This window comes from Monodelphis domestica, chromosome 2, assembly GCF_027887165.1.
Source record: "Monodelphis domestica isolate mMonDom1 chromosome 2, mMonDom1.pri, whole genome shotgun sequence".
In the NCBI taxonomy this organism is placed as follows: Eukaryota; Metazoa; Chordata; class Mammalia; order Didelphimorphia; family Didelphidae; genus Monodelphis; species Monodelphis domestica.
Window position 1 is genome coordinate 323,201,885 of NC_077228.1, and position 21,949 is coordinate 323,223,833.

The 21,949-nt window shown below is 32.5% G+C and overlaps 1 protein-coding gene across 48 annotated transcripts in view; it reads left to right on the top strand.

The window, feature by feature from the left end:
* RIMS1 (regulating synaptic membrane exocytosis 1) overlaps positions 1–21,949 on the top strand; it is a 739,353-nt gene that overhangs the window by 512,785 nt on the left and 204,619 nt on the right. For all 48 annotated transcript variants that reach the window (XM_056818463.1, XM_056818483.1, XM_056818457.1 and 45 more), the window contains 8 exons: positions 73–183; positions 1,703–1,802; positions 5,791–5,914; positions 9,647–9,693; positions 12,027–12,139; positions 19,710–19,840; positions 20,545–20,716; positions 20,850–21,003. In XM_056818463.1, the coding sequence (XP_056674441.1) occupies positions 73–183; positions 1,703–1,802; positions 5,791–5,914; positions 9,647–9,693; positions 12,027–12,139; positions 19,710–19,840; positions 20,545–20,716; positions 20,850–21,003 (952 nt within the window). The remainder of the gene's footprint in view (positions 1–72; positions 184–1,702; positions 1,803–5,790; positions 5,915–9,646; positions 9,694–12,026; positions 12,140–19,709; positions 19,841–20,544; positions 20,717–20,849; positions 21,004–21,949) is intronic.

Below are 21,949 nucleotides of genomic sequence, written 5' to 3' on the forward strand. Positions count from 1 at the left end.
CATTAATTTTCTGTGTGTCTGAAAAATCCATCCTTATATCCATTTTTTTTCTTTCATTCCCACTTTTAATAGCATCCTGTAACGTGGCAACCATCTAAAGAGGGTGACCGATTAATTGGACGTGTTATTCTTAACAAGAGAACAACCATGCCCAAAGAATCAGGTGCACTACTAGGATTAAAAGTAAGTATCTTGTAAATTGATTTAAAGGGGATGTCTAAACTAAATTAACAATTAGATTATCCCATACCTGACAATAACTTTAGGGATAAAAATTTCCTGCTTTTGTCCTCCTTCCCCAAGTATGCTTTCTATGATGAGACAGTATGTCTATTATATGTCATATATCAAAACTTAGAGGATGTTTCTAATTACATTCATTTGAACCATGAATACATTAAGAAAGTTCAATAAAATGGACTAACGGGTTCTTTTAAGGAAACATTTCATGACAGGAACTAGTGAATAATATAATGTTAGATGAAAAGGATATTGTGCACCAGCCAATTTTATTAAATTCTTACAAGTAACATGAAAACATCATTTAGATGGTTTACCCTCTGACTATCATCTATTTTATCAGAGCTGTGGGGAAAGCACAAAGCTAAAACTGATTCAGGGAGTAGGTGTGAAGAATGATTTTCAATAATTTCAGTCAGAGTGGAAAAACATATAGTAAATGGAAATTATCACTAGAGAGAGTAAACTATGTGTGTATATTTCATAAAATATAATTTTAAAAATGTATATTCATGCAAATTATCAAATGTATATTTTACCAATCAATTTTTGAAATTATGTGAAGATTTGTCATTCTTCAAAAATGAACAGTAACAAATTATCATTGTTATACAATTGTTACATAAATATAATAAAACTGTTATTGGCTATTATTCTTATTATGGTCATTGGCACTAATTCCTAGATACTACCTCATTATTACTACCTTAGGTAGTTTTCAAAAATTGTTTCAATTCAATTTACTAAGTATGCAGTATGAGGCAACGCATAATGGTGGATGGAGGGCTGGCCTTTTAGTCAGGAAGACCTAGGTTCAAGTTTTACTTTTGATACTACTGTCTTGGTGACTTGGCAAATCACATAATATCTCATTTACCCTTTCCCAGGCAAATCCCTAAAATTATCTATTAGAGGAGAGTTGCCTATCAGCATTTGTGGAAGGATTGTCCACATTAGGAGTTCTCCACAATTAAAAAAAAAAAAAACAGAAGTCTGGCTCAAAAAGAAAAAAATAAGTATAAGAAAACAATAGCAAATACAATTAGTGATCAGTACAGTAAAAATGAATTTAGAGAGAAGAAATGCACTAGACCCAGAAACAAGCTGATTGAAATATAACTAATAGCTTAAAAGAGCTGAATGTTAACTTTCCAGTTTACAAACTACTTTCTTTGCTTAGGAATTCATAGGAAGTAAATAAAAAGTTCTACCTTTTGTCCCAAGGTGATTTTTCAATGGTAGAATAAATACTGAATTCTTATTGTTTTGTTATTGTTATTTTAATTTGATAATAAGTTTTAAATTCTTCTAAGATCAGATACAAATAAAACAATATAACAATTTCATTTTAGATGATAAAAATAATTTTCCGAGTTAAAAATTAATTTAGAATGTAGTTTAACAGATAAACTTCTGTTGCTGCATTTTAGAATTCAAATTTTATAAATTTGTAATTATCTAGGTTGTTGGAGGAAAAATGACTGATTTAGGACGTCTTGGTGCCTTCATCACCAAAGTAAAGAAGGGTAGCCTAGCAGATGTAGTAGGACATCTAAGAGCAGGTAAAGAGATACTTTTTTTCTTTATATGTTTAAGTATATATTTTGAAATATAACAAAATATGTTCCTTTTGTTATTCCATTGTTAATTTTTTAACACTTTCAATGTTAAATAATTGATGTGAAATAAAAATTAAATATAGATTTTTTTTTTCAATTAGCCAGTGGACAGTGACTGTATGTTGATATCTGCCAGATGCAGAGACACAGACATATACTCTAGGGTGTGCAACACTATAGTACTATGGACCAATAGCAATCCTGTGGAAAAAAAGTCATTTTTCTTTTATGAAGTGTCATTCATATGAAAGGACTGATGTGTTACTGACTTCATAATGCTGCATGCTTCAGTTAAGGTTTGAAATGATTCAAGTGTGTGAAGATATATTCAATTCCTAATCATTTTCTTCAGAGTTCCTTCTTCAGCTCTATTACTATTAAAGAGATTAATAGTGTGTCCCCAACTCATCAAAGAGTTGTTTATATCATGAAACATAATTGTGCTCAGAACAAAAATACAATACAAAACAAAAAAAATAAAAATTTTAGTAAAGGTTCTTTCTAAATAATACTTCATGTAATTTATTTCGGTCTGCAGGCGTGCTTTATATTCTTTGTATTTTTGCAGCTTCACAATAGAGCATGGATGTTGTGAAGAGTTCGATACTAAGTGACTGCAATAATTTAAGATGTTTAGAATTTATGGCCATGTTTAATGTTGCTTCTATGACCTTGACCCTTCCACATGACAAAGAAAAATGAGCTGGAAAATCCAAACATAATATTTGTTTAATGAAATTCAAAGATGATTTTCCTCTACTTTTGACAGACTGCTATTTTCCTCTCTTTTATTGATTTGTTTTTATTAGCTGGTAAAAAGTTTAATGTGCCTTTTTTTTTGACAAGTGTGTTTTTTGTGTATTTTCATGCATTAAACATTTTGGGATTTAAAACTTATTACTGTGATTATTATTCAGTGGTTGGAATGAATTAAAGAGACAATGAAAAATTAAGGAAAGCAGTCACATCATAAACAAATAATTGATTCCCTTCTAATTGTATTTCCAAAAAATTTATTTAGAAAGTATTCTAGGATGATATATTTAAAATCTGGTCTAATAGGGTTTGCTAACATAACTAGAGATCAAATCACTTGATGTCCCTATTCCTCAGTGATTTGATGACTAGATGGCATCTGAGGTTGCTCCCAGCTCCAGATATATGAGCCTAAACTTCTTTGTGGTGTAAATGTTGCACAGTAATTGCAGAGGAAGAGGCTGAGAATCAGAGGTTTTGCTCCATCTGCTGTTCAGTTTGAGAAGAAGTACTGGGACTCGGTGCCAACTCTTTTCGGAGACCAATTATGATGCAACCTGAAGCCTAAGGAAGATGATCAATTTTTTAATACCCATATGTGGGCCACTAGCTGAGTATGTGCTAGTTTAGTGAGTGGAATACTAGCCTCAAAATGGGAAAAGTCTGACTTACATTTGCACCCTGTCTTAAGAAAACCCAATGGTGAAAAACCTTAATTTGTTGAACAGATCAACCAAGCAGTGATTTTTTTCCTCATCATGGGGAATAATCCATCCCATTGTGAGAGGAATCTTATAGATTACCCTTAAATATGAGCTTCCTAGTGTCTCTTTAGATTTCATTAACAGTTTGACAGCAATTTATCAGAAAAGCAAATCTAATTATAGATAATACAAATTACTGCTAATATGTGTAAGTGGTTTCGCTAGAGTCCTTTTTGTATAATGGTAGTATGTAATAGAAGAATAGGAATGACTCACAGTTTTAGTCCTCCTTAGAAGTCCCAGAAGAGGAAACTTCCTCTACCAATGCAGATTTCCAAGTTTTGTTTTGTTTATAAGATGAGATTTCCCTGACAGGTTCAATGACTTAACCAAGGTCAAACACTTGGAAAGTGTTATTAAGGCAGTACTTATCTCAGATCTTTCTGGCTCCAAGGCCAGCCCTTTATTCATTGTCATGATTTCATCAGTGTGTTAGAAAAAGACAATATAGAGTACATTTAAAAATGAATTGTGTTTTCCATTTCACAATTTCAATGATATTTTCTCTCAATGGAGTTTTATTTTATCTATTTTATTATCTGTAATATATGATCATTAGTTTCTTCTACTCTTTTATGACTTTCTGTTTCCCTGATAAGTAGTTAATGCAAATGACAGTGAAATTCACTGGGGGAGCTTGGTATTTAAAGGTAATTTTCAATGAGTCTTTTGTACAGGGAATGATTTTTTTGGTTGTTTTACTAATCAGTCCCTGATATACTTTATCATATCAGTTTCTCTCAACAAAGGGCACACATAACAGCCAATTACAGTCATGTGTAGTAATGCTATAATTACAGTTATGTAGTTATGCTATAATTTATTCAGCAATACAAGATAAAAAGAAGTCATTTCACCAAACAGAAACATCATAATGCTTTTTAACTTTCTCTTATAGTCGAACAGTTAATAAGAACATCACTGTCCTTTAGAAGGTAATTTGGGGGCAGCTGGGTGGCTCAGTGGATTGAGAGTCTAGAGATGGGAGGTCCTAGGTTCAAATCTGACCTCAGACACTTCCTAGCTGTGTGACCCTGGGCAAGTCACTTGACCCCCATTTCCTAGCCCTTACCACTCTTCTGCCTTGGGATGAGTACACAGTATAGATTCCAAGACAGAAGGTAAGGGTTTAAAATTTTTAAAAAAATTTAAAAAGAAGGTAATTTGAATTTTTTTTTAGGTTTAGAAGACAGTATGCTGAATTAGTTAGCTCAAATTGTCATCAGTTAGTTATAGAAAAGCTGTTGTTTCTCTGTATCACCTTGGGGAAGAATTAATTTAAATGTAAAAAATTATATTTATTAAGATTTTTTAAATGAAAGACTGTATTGTCACTTTTAAAAAAATGTATTCAAGTGGCAGCTACTTGCTCAATAGATAGAGTGCCAAGTCTGGCTTCAGACATTTCCTGGCTATGTGACCCTGGGAAAGTCATTTAATCATAATCATTTAGCCCTTACCACACTTCTATTTTGGAATTGATATTTAATGTTGATTCTAAGACAAAAGGTAGGGTTGTTTTTTTTTAATGTAATTCTAAGCACCTCTGGATTTGCTTGCTTTTTCAGTTAAAATGAAAATTCATTAACTTTTAAGAGCATATTAAATGAAATTTTAAAAATTGTATAACAAGATTGAGAACTCCTTAGTTTATTCTTAATAGAAACATTTCCCAGTCTTTATGTTAATTTATATTGTTTTTACTTCAAAATTCCTTTTATGAAGCATTTTCTTTTTGTAATTTAATTCTAACAGACATTTCATATATATAATTATGTACTTTTAACATCTGGAAATGGGTTAGCCCTCATGCAACAGTTTTACATCCGCTTGCTTCGTTATCTTGCCATAGCTACCTAGGTTAAAATATGTTTGTGGCCTTGAAATCTTTTCACTCATCTTTATTCTTTTGTGCATCCGGTGAAGACTATGTAGCATCTTAAAACCAGAAATTATGTATTCACCAATATTACTCACTGTTGTTGTAAAAAGCTAGGATTTGTGTGTAAGAGCCTTATAGTAATTGTACCTTTCCCCAGAGGTTATGATGCTTGCTGCCTATTAGATCCCTTCCAGCTGGAATGTGCTAATTCCATCCCATAGCACAAGGCAGTTGTTTTGATGTTTGCTGATTCATCTAAAATTATACATCAAGAACATCATGTACCTTATTGTTTGCAGGAGTCTGCAACATAAATAAATAAGTAAATAACGTTCATAGAGATTTGAAAATTCAGCTTAATCAGTTTCCATGGTGTGAGATTTTGCTTTTGGTTAGTGGAGCTTAGATAACTAAAATATATTTGTATATGTTTTGCATTCTTTGTTTAAAACATTTTAAAAGACAGAAAAGAAAAATAAATAAAAGAAAAATCATAAGGTAAAAAAATACCCTTTTTTTTAAATTCAAGGGGATGAAGTTCTAGAATGGAATGGTAAACCCCTGCCTGGAGCTACAAATGAAGAAGTTTACAACATTATTTTAGAATCAAAATCAGAACCTCAAGTTGAAATTATTGTTTCAAGGCCTATTGGGTAAGGCTAAAAAACAAACTTGCTTCTTAAGTTTAGTAAATTACATGTATTACCAGGGTTTTATCAGGAAGTTTATACATTCATATAATACCTGTTATGTGGATGGCATTTTCATCAAATATTGGCACATATACTGGATTTTAAAAATCAAAAACAACTTGTTAGATCTGTATTCTGAATTTTCTTCATTACATTTTAAAGGATTTAAGTTTTGCTAAGACTAAGTGTCACAGAGTATGATAAGCTTTTATTTATGGAATAAGTATGAACTCCATTTCCAAATGAAAGCACACTTAGTTGCCAGTGATTCAGATTTTGTGATTTGTGTTAGTAGAGAAAGGGGGGCATCCATTAATTCTTCTTACTATTGAAATAGAAATTTAGCAATTTCAGCCTAATGCTATGATAATTTTTTTATAAAATAGTTTTTACCTCTTTAGATTATAGATTATGAGAAAAGAATGCTTCTTCTATATTTTATATGTAAATTAAGTATAGATTTCATTTATTGGTAGATAATTTTGTAAAAAGCTTTTTTGTTTACCTTCAAAATTTCAATATTTTTATATTAAATCTTTATAAAAAGAAAATATAATTCAATTAAATTCAGCAATTTAATAAGAATTTGTTAAGTGCCTGCTTTGTGCCAGGTACTATACTAGGTATTGAGGATGGAAGGGCAAAAAACATTTTTTTCATGCCCTGGAGGAGCTTATATTTTACTTAAGAAAAATATGAAATAATTTCATTTTGAGCATCCTAATTTTCGTATACTTAGGCTTGAATGATTTTTTAGAAATTTTTAGAAAAAAAGAATATTTTCATTCTTTTTGAGTGTGAGATGTGCCCCAAAGAATCATGTAGACACACAATTAGCCTCCCCTTTATCTTTTTTATTTTAGCTGAGTATGACTCTCTACAGTTTAGAGTAAATACTGATGTTGACCATCTACATTTTGAGATGACATTTTGAAATTGTTTATTACAATTAACTAAATATTCAAATACATTATTGAAAACATTTTTCTTTACATTTCTACTTTATTTGTTATTGGGCTACAGCTCATGATTTTGTTGAAAAAGTACACCCATAGGTTAAATTCTTATCTTCTTCATGGATATTTGCACTCACAAAACACACATGTAAAATAGTCATAATTATTCTAGTTGTCAAAAATTGAACTATATTATAGATAATCAACATGTCTGTAACACATTTTTTCTAGTTCTCTTTATGAAAAGGGAATGAAAGGCTGGTTAGAAACCAAAATTGAAATGGTGACTTTAAAGAGTACAATAATAAGGAATTTTGCAAAAGTATTATGCTTTCTATCCATCCAGTTTTCTAGCATATTATTAATATATAATTTATATTAGTTTTATATTACATGTGTTCTTAAGCTGAGGCAAATATGGGGCTGGGAAAGAGGTAAGTAATTACTGAAGAAGGGCTATAAATATAGAAATAAAAGATGAAGGAATTATATGGCAAAAATATTGCCAAATGCATTCAGATGATCAGGGCTACTGAAAGAATATATCTAAAGTATTATTGATTCTTGGCTATTTACAATCATAAAAGACAACTAACACAGATTGTAATGATATAAAACTGGGATGATTAAAAATTAGGAAAGGAACTCTATATGTACTAATAATCAACCCCATTTAAAAACAAGCAGAATTTAAAGAATATATGGAAATTGAAATCTTCCCATAAATATCTTCATTTTATCTCCAAAGAAGAAATGACCAGTGTTAGAAGGCACATAGTTTAATAGTAGTTCAGTTCAAAATGCTTAACTTTAGAGCAGAAGATAATTATTTATTCAGAAACTGTTATGAGATCCTGATAAAAGAATGGCTCCAAGAATAAGTCCAAGCATATCTTTCAAATACATTTATCAGAATAATTTGGTAGAAGAGCACTTGATTGAGTAACAATATCTACTATGTCACTACATAGATAAAATATTCTGAAGTACTTGATTCAGCCTCAAAGTCGGAAAAGTTTTCAGACTTCTCCCATATATGTCTGCAAACACTTCATATCTGAAAATATTTGAGAAGTTAATTACCATTAGGTATTTTGAAAGGATCTATTTTTATAACCTATACTAAATAAAAAATAAAGCATTTTGACACCCTGCCCACTCCTAACCCCTTTAATAAATTCTAATCTTAAGAGAGGATTTTATGATCCAGATTCCATTCTTTAACAATGTCATTCAAATTTTCCAAAAATTCATCTATATATTTTGTAGATCCCTGCTTTGGAGGTAACCCTTTCTTCATTTGAATTAACAAAAAATGATGATGATCAGTGAATCTGTGCCATATGACTGCAATATAATAAGCTATAGAAATTAATTCTGTGATTCATGAAAGATTTTAAAATCTTGGTTTAACCAAAGAAATATCCCATAAGGCGTTATTAAAACTTATAGGAGAAATATAATATTTATTTTCATTCTACCCAGGTCAAAACTGAAATAAAAAATTACCACTAAAAGTTAATCAAGAGGCATCTAGGTGGCTCAGTGAATTGAGAGCCAGCTCATCTGCCTTGAAAATAATAGTTAGTACTAATTCTAAGACATAAGGAAAGGTTTGTTTGTTTTTTTTCTTTAAGTGAGTCAAAATTTCCACTTTTGGTACACCATGGTGTATTCTTACATCTTGTTTAATATATCAATCTAATGTCAGTATGTGAAGGCTGGTCTATCACACTCCTTACTTGTGAATACATTGTACTCAGATTGATTTTAGGTATGTGGTTAGTGGTATTTTCTTAAATACTCCATTGAGGATTATCTCTCCAGGTCCAAATTCCAATCTCTTTCGATTTGTCATGTCAATATGTAGTCTTTTCTGATCTCCTATAGTTTCCTTTGTTAAATTGCTAGTAATCCTTTTATAGAACAAAATATGTCACAGTTATATCTAGTAAAGTACTTAGGTCAGCTTGGTCCAGAGTTTCTGTAGGTTATAATTAAAATAAAAATAGGACATATCAAATACTAGTATCTTGAGAATAATACCATATTGAGATTTGTAGATTTTCCAATGGATTGAATGCTACTTTCTCATTATGTGGTAAATAGCCATACAATAGTATATTTAGGTATACTTCATATATAGAGTTCGCTCTATATAAGGCATATGTGTAATTTTTTAGCTTTTTATGTTGCAAGCTCGATTTTAATTTTGAAAGCGCCTCATCATTTTCAGGCTTAACTTTGCCCACATCATCTCCACTTTCTTTTGTTTTTGTTTTTGAAGATATTTTCCATCTATTTCATTCAGTAAACTCTTTCAGATGTGTTTGTAAAGCCTACTAGTAAGTTGCATAATTTGTGTCATTCTGATTTATCTTCCTAGAGTGAAACATTAGTATTAGCAGTACTCAAACATTTGTTTCCAAAACCTATTGTTTTGGTAGTAAAAATATTGTGGTAAATTTAGCCACAATATTAACGTGATTGTTGTCATTGTAAAAAATGTTTTGTTATTTTGATCTTTGAGGTCTTCCTTTGGGAAATGCAATTTTGTGTAGTGTGTAACATCCATGCACATTAGTAGCTGCCTTTACAGTAACTTCCATTGCCACTCCTTTTTAAATCTCAAAAGGATTATGCCATCATATTGAAACCAAGTAGAACTATGAAACCTTCAAAAAGGTTCATGGGCTGAATGTGGCTGACTTTAAAAATAAATACTGTTTCTTTATAGTGACATTCCAAGGATTCCCGAGAGCTCCCATCCTCCATTAGAGTCTAGTAAGTATGAAGACTTCTTTTGATTAATTTGTTCCTCTGAAATGGTTCTTTATATTTTAAAATGCAAAACATTAGAGCTCATTTATTACTTTTCTCTTGTAAGCATTGAGCAAGAAAGAATGGGTAGCTGTTGCAAGGACAATAGAGCATAGGCATGTAAGCCATGATTAAAGGTAGTAACAGTATGGATATAAAATTTTTACATACATGCTAATTTGGAGTATGTATTAATTTTGAGGTACATGGTAATCATTGCACCCAATGAATATCTACTTATTTGTACTTTTAGCCTCTTCCTCTCTATACTATGTATGGTTATATGCATATTGCTTCACTGTCATGATAATATTTTTCTAAATGTTACCATTATAAGACATGATGTCTAACACTAGAGTATTACTCTGCCATGGTTATAAGGATATGACTCATGTTCTCCCTAGTATAAGGATATCCCAGATGAGAAAATGCATTCTGTCAATACATAACTCACCGAAAAAGTTATATAAATTCCAAGTCAATCTTCCATATAAGGCAGAAAACTTCATCTGCCCAGCCAATTATTTTATTTTTGTATTATTTATTTTAGTGAATGTGTTAGTAAAAAGAATTTCAAGTAAGGATTCCCTTCATTCTTTATATCCTATCATCCATGGTAAAGTGTCTTGAATTGGAAGATGATTAACAAATATTTAATATATGTTATGAATGAACACAAGTAAGAATGAAAGTGTCTCAGGAATTTCTGTCCATTTGACAATTCTACAACATAGACCCAAAGGACAATATTGTAATGAGGAACCTATTTATCAATTATTCTATTTCATTATAAGAAGGTTGATATTCCATTCAGAATCTCATGTTAACAATAACATATATACATACTATCACTTACTCTGTCATTAAAGATACTATTAAAGGACTTTCAGATTTCTTCAGCATTTTAATCATGGAGCATAAGCTTGAAGGATATGTGAAATTAAGCAATATTGCATTATATTCAATGAGGTTGTAAGTTAGATTGTGAGTACATTTAAATTCATGAATTATTTTTCCTTATCAATTCAAACCCATTCTACCCTATGTATTAAATAGCTGAAGTGGTAAATCAGTTTTTAATTAACTACTGTCATTTATAGTCCCTAGTAGTTAGGGTGCATTCCAGTAAAATCAAAACTTTGGACTGGCCAGAATCACTCCTCACGTGAGACCCCCAGACCCCTCCTTTCCACCCCTCCCTGTTGTACTTGGCAACAACTGACTATCCTTGTTCTACCCACTGAAGCAAATATTTCCCTGAGAATCTGAACTAGATGGTTACATATTTTCCTGTGGTTTATTATACTATAGAAAACTCTGTCTAAGCTTTGGTGAGGTAAACTAAGTCATTGTACTAAGATTGTAAAACATTACCAACCATTGTCCATGTAAAAAGCTTACCTAATCCCTTAGCCTAGTCACTTTCTCTATAAAATATTAGTTGTGATCTATAAACCTCACCTCTGATTGCTACCAGCTCAGTGGCCCTCCTGACACATGTCATCTTTCTCACCATGCCTCATTCTCCTAACCCCTTCAGGACTCCCGAATGTTTCAGTATCGCCTGACAGTCATTGTTTCTGGGGCACAGTTTATATAATAAAATACAAACAAAGTCCAAATAAAGATTAAAACGAGTCTTTGAATAGCATCCAAACAGCCTTGGTCAGTAATTAAACCAAAAATGCATAATATAGTCCAGGGAGCCAGTTCTGTATTCTTTCTGTGACCCAATCTGACTAGATCCTCAAGTTTTAGAGATTAATTTTGTAGGCTCTTTGCTAAAAAATTGGGTTAAGAAAAGTCAAACAAACTTAAGATCAGTTGCTGATCAAGAATTATGTTTTCTGTCAGATTTATTACCATTTCACAATGAAGGTAACAAAATAAATCTAGTCACTCTACCAATTTCAATTAATACCCTCATCATCACTAATTTTATGTACCATTACCCTCACCTACACTTATCATTAACCCATGTCCCATTTAATGTAAATACACATTCAGAATGACACATGAAGTTAAAATCTAGTAACTAAAAGTGAATGTTGAACCTAATTCCTATATTTTAAGTATATTACTCACTCATGGAAAAGGCTGTATTTAAAATTCTCACTGGGAATTTCATATTATAAGTATATTGGTAGTATTGGAGTAGTTTTTTGTTTTTGTTACTAAAGAGAGCAGAATATGTTATAAGTATAATATTGGCCTTGTATATTTCAGAAAATGTCTTTTTTTATTTTTTTTAGCCATAATTTTCCAGAATTGTCTTTTTCATTTTTCTCTTATTTCAGGTTCAAGTTCTTTTGAATCTCAAAAGATGGAAAGACCTTCTATTTCTGTTATTTCTCCAACTAGCCCTGGAGCACTAAAGGATGCCCCTCAGGTCTTACCAGGACAACTTTCTGTAAGTTTTTTTTTTTATAATGTTGGAGAAAGTTCATCTTTCTTATTGCTTTTAGCTTTTAAATTAAATTTTATTTTTTTTATTCTCCTCTTCCTTTTCTCCCTTTAAACCCTTCCAAACTAAGAAAGAAAAACAAAATCCCTCTCAAAAGCATGTGTAATCAAGCAGAATAAATTAACATTTTTGCTATGTCAAAAAATATATGCCACATTCTGCACTCTAAAGCCTTCATTTCTCTGTCAGGTGGTGGGAACATGTTTCTTCATGAGTTCTTTGAAATTATGGTTAATCTTTGTACTCATCAGAGTTTCTAAGTCTTTCCAGACTTTTTGTCTTTACAATATTGTTGTTATTTCATATAAATATATGTATATATTTATATATATATGTATATATATGTATATTATAGTGATGGGTTTTGATAAGTTAAGGAATTTTGTGAAGTTGTCTTAATGGTTGCAGAGTGACAGGCAGACAGAATTCTGGGCATGGTTTGGAATTTAAAGGGGGAAAGGCAGGAAGAGTTCTGGGTTAGTTAGACCCTGATTTCTGTGGGGACTAGCCAGCTCTGCTCTCTCTCTCTCTCTCTCTCTCTCTCTCTCTCTATTTGAATATAACCCTGCTTGTGACAGGAAAGAAAGAGAAACCCTTGAAATATCTTGAGGGTTTGTCCTTTCCTCACTGTGGAAAAAGTCAGGAAGAAGACTGGTTTAGACCTGCTGCTGTGAAAACTTTTGTGTGAAAGGAAAAAGACCAGAAGACCTGCTTGCCTGGACTCTGATTTCACATCAGAGCCATACTCTAGTCAGTGAGCCTCTGACATTTTGGCTCACTGGCTTTGACTCCTTGGACACAATCTTAATATAGATAATTTACTTATATATAAGGATTTTAGATAGCTTAGTCAGTGTTTTTTTTGAGATTTTAGTTATTGGTAAGGAGTTTGGACAGTACCTTGGGTGAATTCCCAAGACCAAGAAGAAATTGCCCTCGCAGTGAAAGGAAAGTGGGTGGAAAATTTAGTCCCCTTAGAGTTAAGGCATCCTGTTGTAATTAATCCTTATATTTTATGGTATAATACATATGGATTATATACATATATATGTCTCCAGGTAGTTTGTGCCCTGGGCTCAGTGAAGGGAAGTTCAGTCTTCGGCTTTCCTTCAGGGAGGAGAACTGAAATACTTTGTGATAATCTAGCATAGTATATATAACATTATCCTCCTTATTGACACATTTAGTAGTATCATTATTAATATATATATATATATATACATATTTTTCCTGGTTCATGTAAGTGTGCATCAGTTCAAAAGACATTTCAAGTTTTCTCTGAAACTATGCCCTTCATCATTTCTTATAGAAAAATAATATTCTGTTATAATCATATGATATAACTTGTTCACCCATTCCCCAACTATTGCATAATCTCTCATTTTTTTAATTCTTTGCCACTCCCCAAAAGAACTACTATGTTTTTATGTAACCTTTCTTAGAGTTTATTTTGCTTAGTGCTCATTTCTCCCTAATTTAAATTCACTACTTTTTGCCCTTCCCTTTGTTCTTTCTCTCATATTTCTTGTTCATTGAAATATTTTTGTGTATCCAAACTGGGTTTTTTCTTTCCCTCCTTTGATCAGTTCAGATAATAATGAGGTTCTAGTGTCAACTACTTCCCCCACCCTTTTCTTCCTTATTTCTATAAATTTCTACTTTAGTATCTCAAAGATATGAAGTAATTTTCCCCTTTCTTCCTCTTTCTTGCCTTTTCCTAAGATGTATCTTCATCTCCTTTTCATTTTTTGTTTAATATCATAAAAACATAACAGAACTATTCCCAAGACTTCTAAGTTGATTTCTGGTATAACCCGTGATGGTGATAGGGTTCTTAGAGGACATAAAGTTCATCACCCCGTATTCAAATGTAAACAATTTATGCTTTTTTTAGTTCCTTATGATTATTCACTTATATTTATTTTTTCATTTTTTTTTTTAGTTCTTGTGATTGTAATTCAAAGTTTCCTTGAACTTCTGGTATTTTCTTCAGGAAGCTTGAACATTCTTTATTTCATTAAACTTCCATTTGTTTTCCCATGTTGTACTAGACTTAGTTTTGCTGGGTAAGTTATTCTTGGCTATAAGCCTATATATTGTACTTTTAAAATGAATGGTTTGGCTAAAGATATGAAAATTATAAATCTTTTATTTATAAAAGAGGTGGAAAGAGTGAAAATAGAGAAATTCAAAAGGGTAGAGAAGACATTAACCAATCTAACTAAATATTGTTCCAGTGCTTGGCTCAGCCAGGACTTGTTAACCTTCAACCAGAAGGTTGACTTCTTCAGAACTCTCCCCAGAAGACAGGAAAGGAAAAGTAGCTATCCACTCACCCAAGTTCCCTTTAAGAGGCAAGTCATGACAATGACTTGAGCTGAAGACTACTCCCAAAGCAAACTTCCTTCTTGGAATGACTCTCTTCTTGAAGTCCATTCTCCTTCTTGGAGTCCATTCTCTCTAGCCTCAGAAATTCATGGCCTTTCATAATGACTTCTTTTCTATTCCCCTCTTCATAGGGGCCAATCACAACTTACAAATTGTCTAGAACTGCCCAGAGGGCAGTGTTTGTGGGAACCAGTTCTCACCTTCTGGTGGGTGTGGACTCTTAACAGAATTCACAAGTTTCTGACTGTTTGAGTTAGAAAAAAGGGTGGAGCTCTCCAAGTATCTTGCTGGCTTCTCACCTAGCACTAGGTAAAAATTCACTAAGTAGTTTGTGAACTCTTCCACCTAGTTCAAGCTTGTGTTGATTCAAAGTTAGTGTTAACCAAAGTGTTAATACCAACTAGGCAGAGAATAAAGGATTCCCTTTTCACAAGTGTGAACTCAAAGAGAACCAAGAATTTCCTTTCACAATATATGAGTACATTCATGTATGTATATGTGTATGTGTGTGTACACTTATATGGCCTTCTGGAACATCATATTCTAATATTTCTGCTCCTTTATACTGATGCCTACTAAATTATATATGTTTCTTAGGGTGACTCCTAAGTACTTCAATTTTTTTTATTTCTGTTTGCAAGATTTTTTTCTGTTTTAACCATAATATTTCTGAGAGATTTTCATTTTGGTGCTTCTTTTAAGAGGTGCCTAATTGATTTTTTCAATTTCCATTTTTCCTTCTGGTTGTGATATATTTGGACAGTTTTCTTTTATCATTTTTTGAAATAAGTTGTCTAGGTTTTCTTTTTTATTTTGATTCAATGAATCTTAAATTATGTCCTCACTCTGTTTTCTATCATAGTTGTTGTTCGTATAAGACAATTTACATGTTATTTTTTCCTATATTATTAGTCTTTTGACTTTTTTCTATTGTTTCCTGTTTACCTCATGGAGTCATAAACTCTTCCCAACCATTTTTATTACACTGCAAGGAATTTGTATCTTGGGAAAATTTTTGTACCTTGTACAACACAATTGATTTTTCTTTTCCAGTTCTCTCTTCTAAAATTCTCATTTCTTTTTCAACTTTTCCCTTAGCACTTTAGTTTATAAAATGATTTAATTTTTAAAATGTCTGCTTTATATCTTCTAAGAAATCTAGTATAGATTTTTCCCATGCTCTCTTTTTGTTATGTTTTTGCTTATATATGTTTTTGAGTCATTTTCATCTTCTGGATTTGTGTCTTAAGCATTTCCTCATCACCCAGCTAAGTTTATATGGAGGGATTCTTTTTTGTTTGCTCATTCTTCTAGCCTACTCCTTCACTTAGTACTTTATGTTTAAGTCAGGTTAGAACAAATGTCTGGACTGACTGTTTCCTTAAGATTCTTGACACTTTATTGAGGTATCAATTATTTTGTTATTCCAGAATAACAGGGCCACTAAATCTGAAGACTCAAAAGTTTCTGGAGCTCCCAATAGTTTCTCTTATCTAAGGGATTTTCCCTCAGGGCAGAACTCTGTATGTTTCTAATTTAGGTTTGTGAACCTTAAAAATTCCCAGACCCTACTTCATAAGATTGGATTAAGACCATTCCCCATTTGGGCAGTGAACTCTACTTTTATCAGAAATGTGAGAACTCACCTACTAAGTCTGCCCTAGGGGAAGATAAAGTTGTAAACTTTTTTCTGAACAATGAAAAGTACTTAAACCCATACTTAAGCCATGCCTATTTTAGGACTAATACAAAAAGGGTGCTAAATACCTATAAAGGTCAAGCAACTTGTGAATTTACAAGGAGCAAAGAGGTGAAAACTTACTCAGAGATTCTAGTCTACTCAGGTGTGAATTACTCAAAAGATTAGTCTACTCAGGTGTGAACAAAGAATGGTTTGTTCTTTGAAAAACGTCTACTGTGATTGGTAGATGTAAGGACTTAGGGGAGGTGACATAGGAGAAAAGACCCTTTAAATAGGAGCTCAGATAGGAGCTCAAGGGACATTCTGAAACATTCAGATTGAGGATTGAGCTGGTGGGAGTCAGCTGAGATGGAGCTGGCCTGGTATCACTAGAATCCTTGCTTGGACAGATCTTGTGGTGAGTGATTAAGGACTGACTGATCTTTTCTCTTAGGGCTTAGGCCTGGGTTGGCCAGGACTGGCCAGGGCCAGCTTATCCTTTTCTCATTATTCACCTTTTTCTCTCTTTCTCTCCTTTTCTTTAATTCCTCATTTGTATTAATTAAAATCTCTATAAAACCCAGCTGACTTGGGTATATTTGAATAATTGGGAATATTTCCCTGGCGACCACCTTATATTTGATTTAAAAACAAAACACTGTAGCAAAAACATATTTCCTGCGGTCACAACTTACTCATCCACTCTTTATATCTATCACAATTTAATTCTTCTACTATTTTAATCACTACAGTTTATGACCTCAACCATTTTAACTCTTACAGTTTATGGCTCCCACTCTTCTAAATCTTACAGGTTTGGATCAAAGAAACATTATTTGTGGTTTTGCCCTTTTTAGAGGTCTGCTGGACTGCTGCTAGATTCAGCTTCTTTTCACCACCTGGCAAACTATGTTGATTTAGAATGACAGTTCTGCCAACTTATCTTTGGTCTAGGATTCTTGTCCTAGTTATTCTGCTGCAGGCTTCAGACTAGATTGAAATCTAGAATAAGGTCTTACTCTGTTCTTGGGATCCAAGTCACATAACTGCTTCTTGCTTCTGAACTTATTCCTCAGTGCAAAATATAGGACCAAAGAACACATCTCATCCCAGAATGCCATTTGATTTCAGGTATCCTTCTCAGTCTGTCCTATATTTATGATCAGAACCAGGTAGTGCACAACAGCAGCCAATTAACACCTGTTTTTTACACCTTACCCAAACTTAACCTCCTCAGTGCTGAATTTAGAACCACTTTATTCTTTGGCCTTCAATAAATCCCTCACATAACTATGGACCTTTTTGAAGAGAACTGTTCAGAAAGCTATGTAGAAATGCGGGGGAATTCCCCACAGGTGAAGAGTTTTCTTCTAACAAAACATACCACCATTCAGTACCTCCAAAAATTCCCAATCTAATAAGATTGAACCTTATTCTTCTTTCCAGAAATAGTCTAGTCCAGTGTTGGCAAATCTTTTAGAGATCAGGTGCCCAAATTGCACCTTCAAGCTACCAATGAGTCCCTCATATTACCCCAGACAGTGGAGGAAGGAAGGTCTTGCCTTGGGCTGCTGGACAAAGAGGTGCCGTATGTGAATATTGTCCCGAGGTGGTAGAAAGGGAGAAAGAAACAGCCCCCTCCAGCATTCTAGGGCACATGTGCAACATCTTTGCAAATGTAAACTAGGCTCTTATTTGAGGTGGGGTAGGATGGGACTAGAAAAATTTGAGGAAGGATGAAAAGGTTTGAAAAAACACTGTGGGAGAAGTAGTCAAATTAAGAAAATTTTTAAAGATTTCCTTCTCTCAGTGAAGGCTGATTTCAGATAACATAGCTTAAATTTATACTGACCTGCTCTGCATAGTTTTGTGATTTCCTCCAACTTCTCTTTAACCACATGTGAATAGGAATAAAGTTAACTGGGATTGGGAGTAATATGAGGGTGGCTCTTGACAGGAAGAAAAATTGACAATAGGATTAAGTAGTAAAGGATTCAAGAAAAGACAAAAGCATAGAGTCTAGGAGTTGGGGAGAAGAGAAAAAATATGTGATAGACACTGACCTGTAAGGAGAAAAAGAGGAATTTCCTGGATGTTGGTAGACAATAGCTATCAGGATTTTGATTGATTGGTAGACCTGGCTTGAATGAACCTCAAAGGTAGAGAAGTTACTGCATGATGGTTAGAGAGAGAGAACTTGTGAATGAGGATTCAAGAGTTCTCTCTTGTTGAGGTCACATCTCAACAAGTGAGTTGGAGTTGACTTAACTTCCCTCTGCCTCAGTTTCCTCAACTTTAAAATGAAGATAATAACAGCACCACCTCCCAGAGATGTTGTGAGGACAAAATGGAATAATATTTGTGGAGCAATTAGCCCAATGCCTGACACATAATAGGATTTTAATAAATGTTTATTTCTTCCCCAACCCTGATTGAATGAATGGAAGAATGAATGACTATTTTGAATTGAATTGAATTATTGATTTGAGTTCCACAGTATATCAGAAAGAATAGATATTGCATATATTAGAAAATATATTGAACATACAGTGAAAGGATCTGGATGCTATGTCAAAAATGCTGCTACTTATTAGCTTTGTGAGCATAATCAAGTCACCTGGATTCTCTGAACCACAATTTCTTCTTCACAAAAGATCAAAGAGGTGGAGAAATACACATTTCCAAATATTATATTTTGGGTTTCATTTCTTTCCTGTGGTAGCTAAATTTATCACTTTTTCAAATAATTACATGAAGATTTTAACCACCATTTGGGATATCCTGAATTTCTCAAATATATATATACATATATAAACATACTTTCCCCCCTAATTTTCCTTTTTCCTTCTGGATCCTGAAGATTCACTAACACTTTTACTTCTACATTCGAAAGAGAAAGAATATGGAGCTTGACAACATGGAACATATTATTTTTGATCAAACTTCCTTTTGACCCTGTGTTGTCTTCAACACTTTGGCTTACTTTTAATTTTTTAAAACTTCTCTATACAAATAATTGTTAAAATAAAAACATCATAATAAGATTTTCTCAACTCATACTAGCAAAAATGATTTTTAAATACTTTTTTGAAGACTGATTAAATATGAAAATATAGATCTGAAGAAATAACACTTTTAAGAGTACCTAGGATAAGGCAATAGCTTTTTTCCCCCTGTAAGTTAAAGTTGAAACTAAAAATGCCAAATTTTTATCTGCCCAAAAGGTACAATCTTTCTTAAAATCTAGGTTTTGATGCTCATGTAATTATTTATTGAGAAATTGCTTGAAACACCTCCATAATGATCAATCAACATTTATTAAATGCTTAATATGGGCAAAATATTATAATAAATGTTCATTTTGATTTTAATTTTTGTCTCTACTTTGTACTAATGTCAGTTTATCATTAGATTTTAACAGTTAATCCCATCCCAATTATTCCATAGGTGAAGCTGTGGTATGACAAAGTTGGACATCAACTTATTGTAAATGTTCTTCAGGCCACTGATCTACCCCCTCGAGTGGATGGACGGCCCAGGAATCCCTATGTGAAAATGTACTTTCTTCCTGATAGAAGGTAGTGATTATTTTGTGGAAGAAAACACACCAGAACTTTGCTACTAAGGGAATGCAGAATATCTCCTTTTCTGAAATATTAAAAAATGGGTTAGATAATGGTCTCCTTATTAACAAATGAGATTGACTCCCCATGGTTCTTGTAAATTGTGTTTCCATAATATTTATAATAATATTAATAATAATATAAAAATAAATATCAAATAGTCCCTATTTGGTTTCATTACAATTTCAATTTCTCAGACATTTATATTGGCAAAATAGTTCAAATATAAGTGTAGTTAAAAAGCTGTCATTCAAAATTAGAGTTGAAATTAGAATATTATACTCTGTCAGAAATTACTTTAGCTCTCTTAAGATGAAGGCAATTTACATAAATTATATTAAAATGATAAATAGTATTTTCTACATCTAAAGTACATATATCTGCTATTTTCCATTATAATTCATACTCCTGCTATCTACCTCGTGACAGAAAGGTAAAAGATTCAGAGTACAGAATGAGACAAAGTTTTTGGTGGGAAGGATATAACCCATGTGAGGATTCATTTTTATTAACTATGTGTATTTGTTGCAAGAAATATGTTTTGATTTTCTTTTTCCTCAGCATTTGAGTGAGGGACAAGAGAGTGAGGAGGGGATGATTTTTTAAAAATAAAAGTAAGATTTTAATTAGGGAAATTTATAAGGATTTTTATTTTTCAGTGATAAAAGTAAAAGGAGGACCAAAACAGTAAAGAAAGTCCTAGAACCAAAATGGAACCAAACTTTTCTCTATTCGCATGTGCACCGCAGAGATTTTAGAGAACGAATGTTAGAAATAACTGTGTGGGATCAACCAAGAGTACAAGAAGAAGAAAGTGAATTTCTTGGAGAGGTGATGTATGCTATGAAGATTTGAATACATTGCCTTTTAAGTGCAAATAAAGTGTCTCTGAATATAACTTGTGTTTACTTGATAGTCAACGTTGGGACTTCCCCCTGATTTAACTTGACAAATATTCCACTAGATCCTTATAGAGCTGGAGACAGCCTTGCTAGATGATGAACCACATTGGTATAAACTGCAGACACACGATGAATCTTCGCTACCTCTGCCTCAGCCATCACCTTTCATGCCAAGGAGACACATCCATGGAGAAAGCTCTAGCAAAAAACTACAAAGTAAGCCTAAGATCTTTGTATGTTACCATTTAGTAGAAATATTGGGTATAACCAGGAAGTGGCAAAATGATTCTGTGGGAAGTCCATTGTAACTACAAGAGTACATTTTTGTACTGGAATTTCAGAAGAGATAAAAATATTAGAAAGAATTATCTAGCTATACAATTAAGTTTAGAACACAGTTGTAGCAAACTTCCACAAGTTTATCATCTATTTATCCATTATTTACTTAATGAAAGATATTCATAAATTTTAATGGAGACCTCATTTACTAGTCATGCTAAATCAATTTTATACCTCTGCGTGAACAATATCATGAATTCTTAAAATTCAAAATTGCATGATATTATATTGTGTACTATGCAAATTACATGACAGGCCCTTAGTAGGAGTGTGCTTTTATAATCATACATTCATTTTAATAGCTTTAGGGTTCTATACTATCTTGCAGTTCTTAATAAGCTATTTGAAAAGCACATTGACTAATAATGAAGTTAAGGTGTTTAAATCCTGGGTTTTAAAGGAAGATTAGCTTTGAAAATATGTGAAAATTTGGAAAAAAAACTAGTGAGAAAAGTGGATTCATAAGAGACTAAGGAAATAAGTTTTTGAAATTTGGAAAAAATAATTTTAAGTAATCATTCCTATTTACTTAATACTTTATATATGTTATCTCATATGAGCTGGGAAACAACCCCAGGAAAGAAAACTTTTTATTATTGCCATTTTATAGAGGAGAAAATTTAGCTCGAGGGAAACTAAATAATTTGTCTAAGGACATGTGGCTAGCATATATCAGAGGCAGGATTTGGAATAAGTTGTTCCTGACTCTAGTATTCTATCCATCATGCTACACTATAGTTCATCAGAAGTTTTAATATCTTCGTGGTTCAATAGAAGTCTGTACGTTAATAAATAAACAAGAAAATGTGGAAGTGGCTCTTAG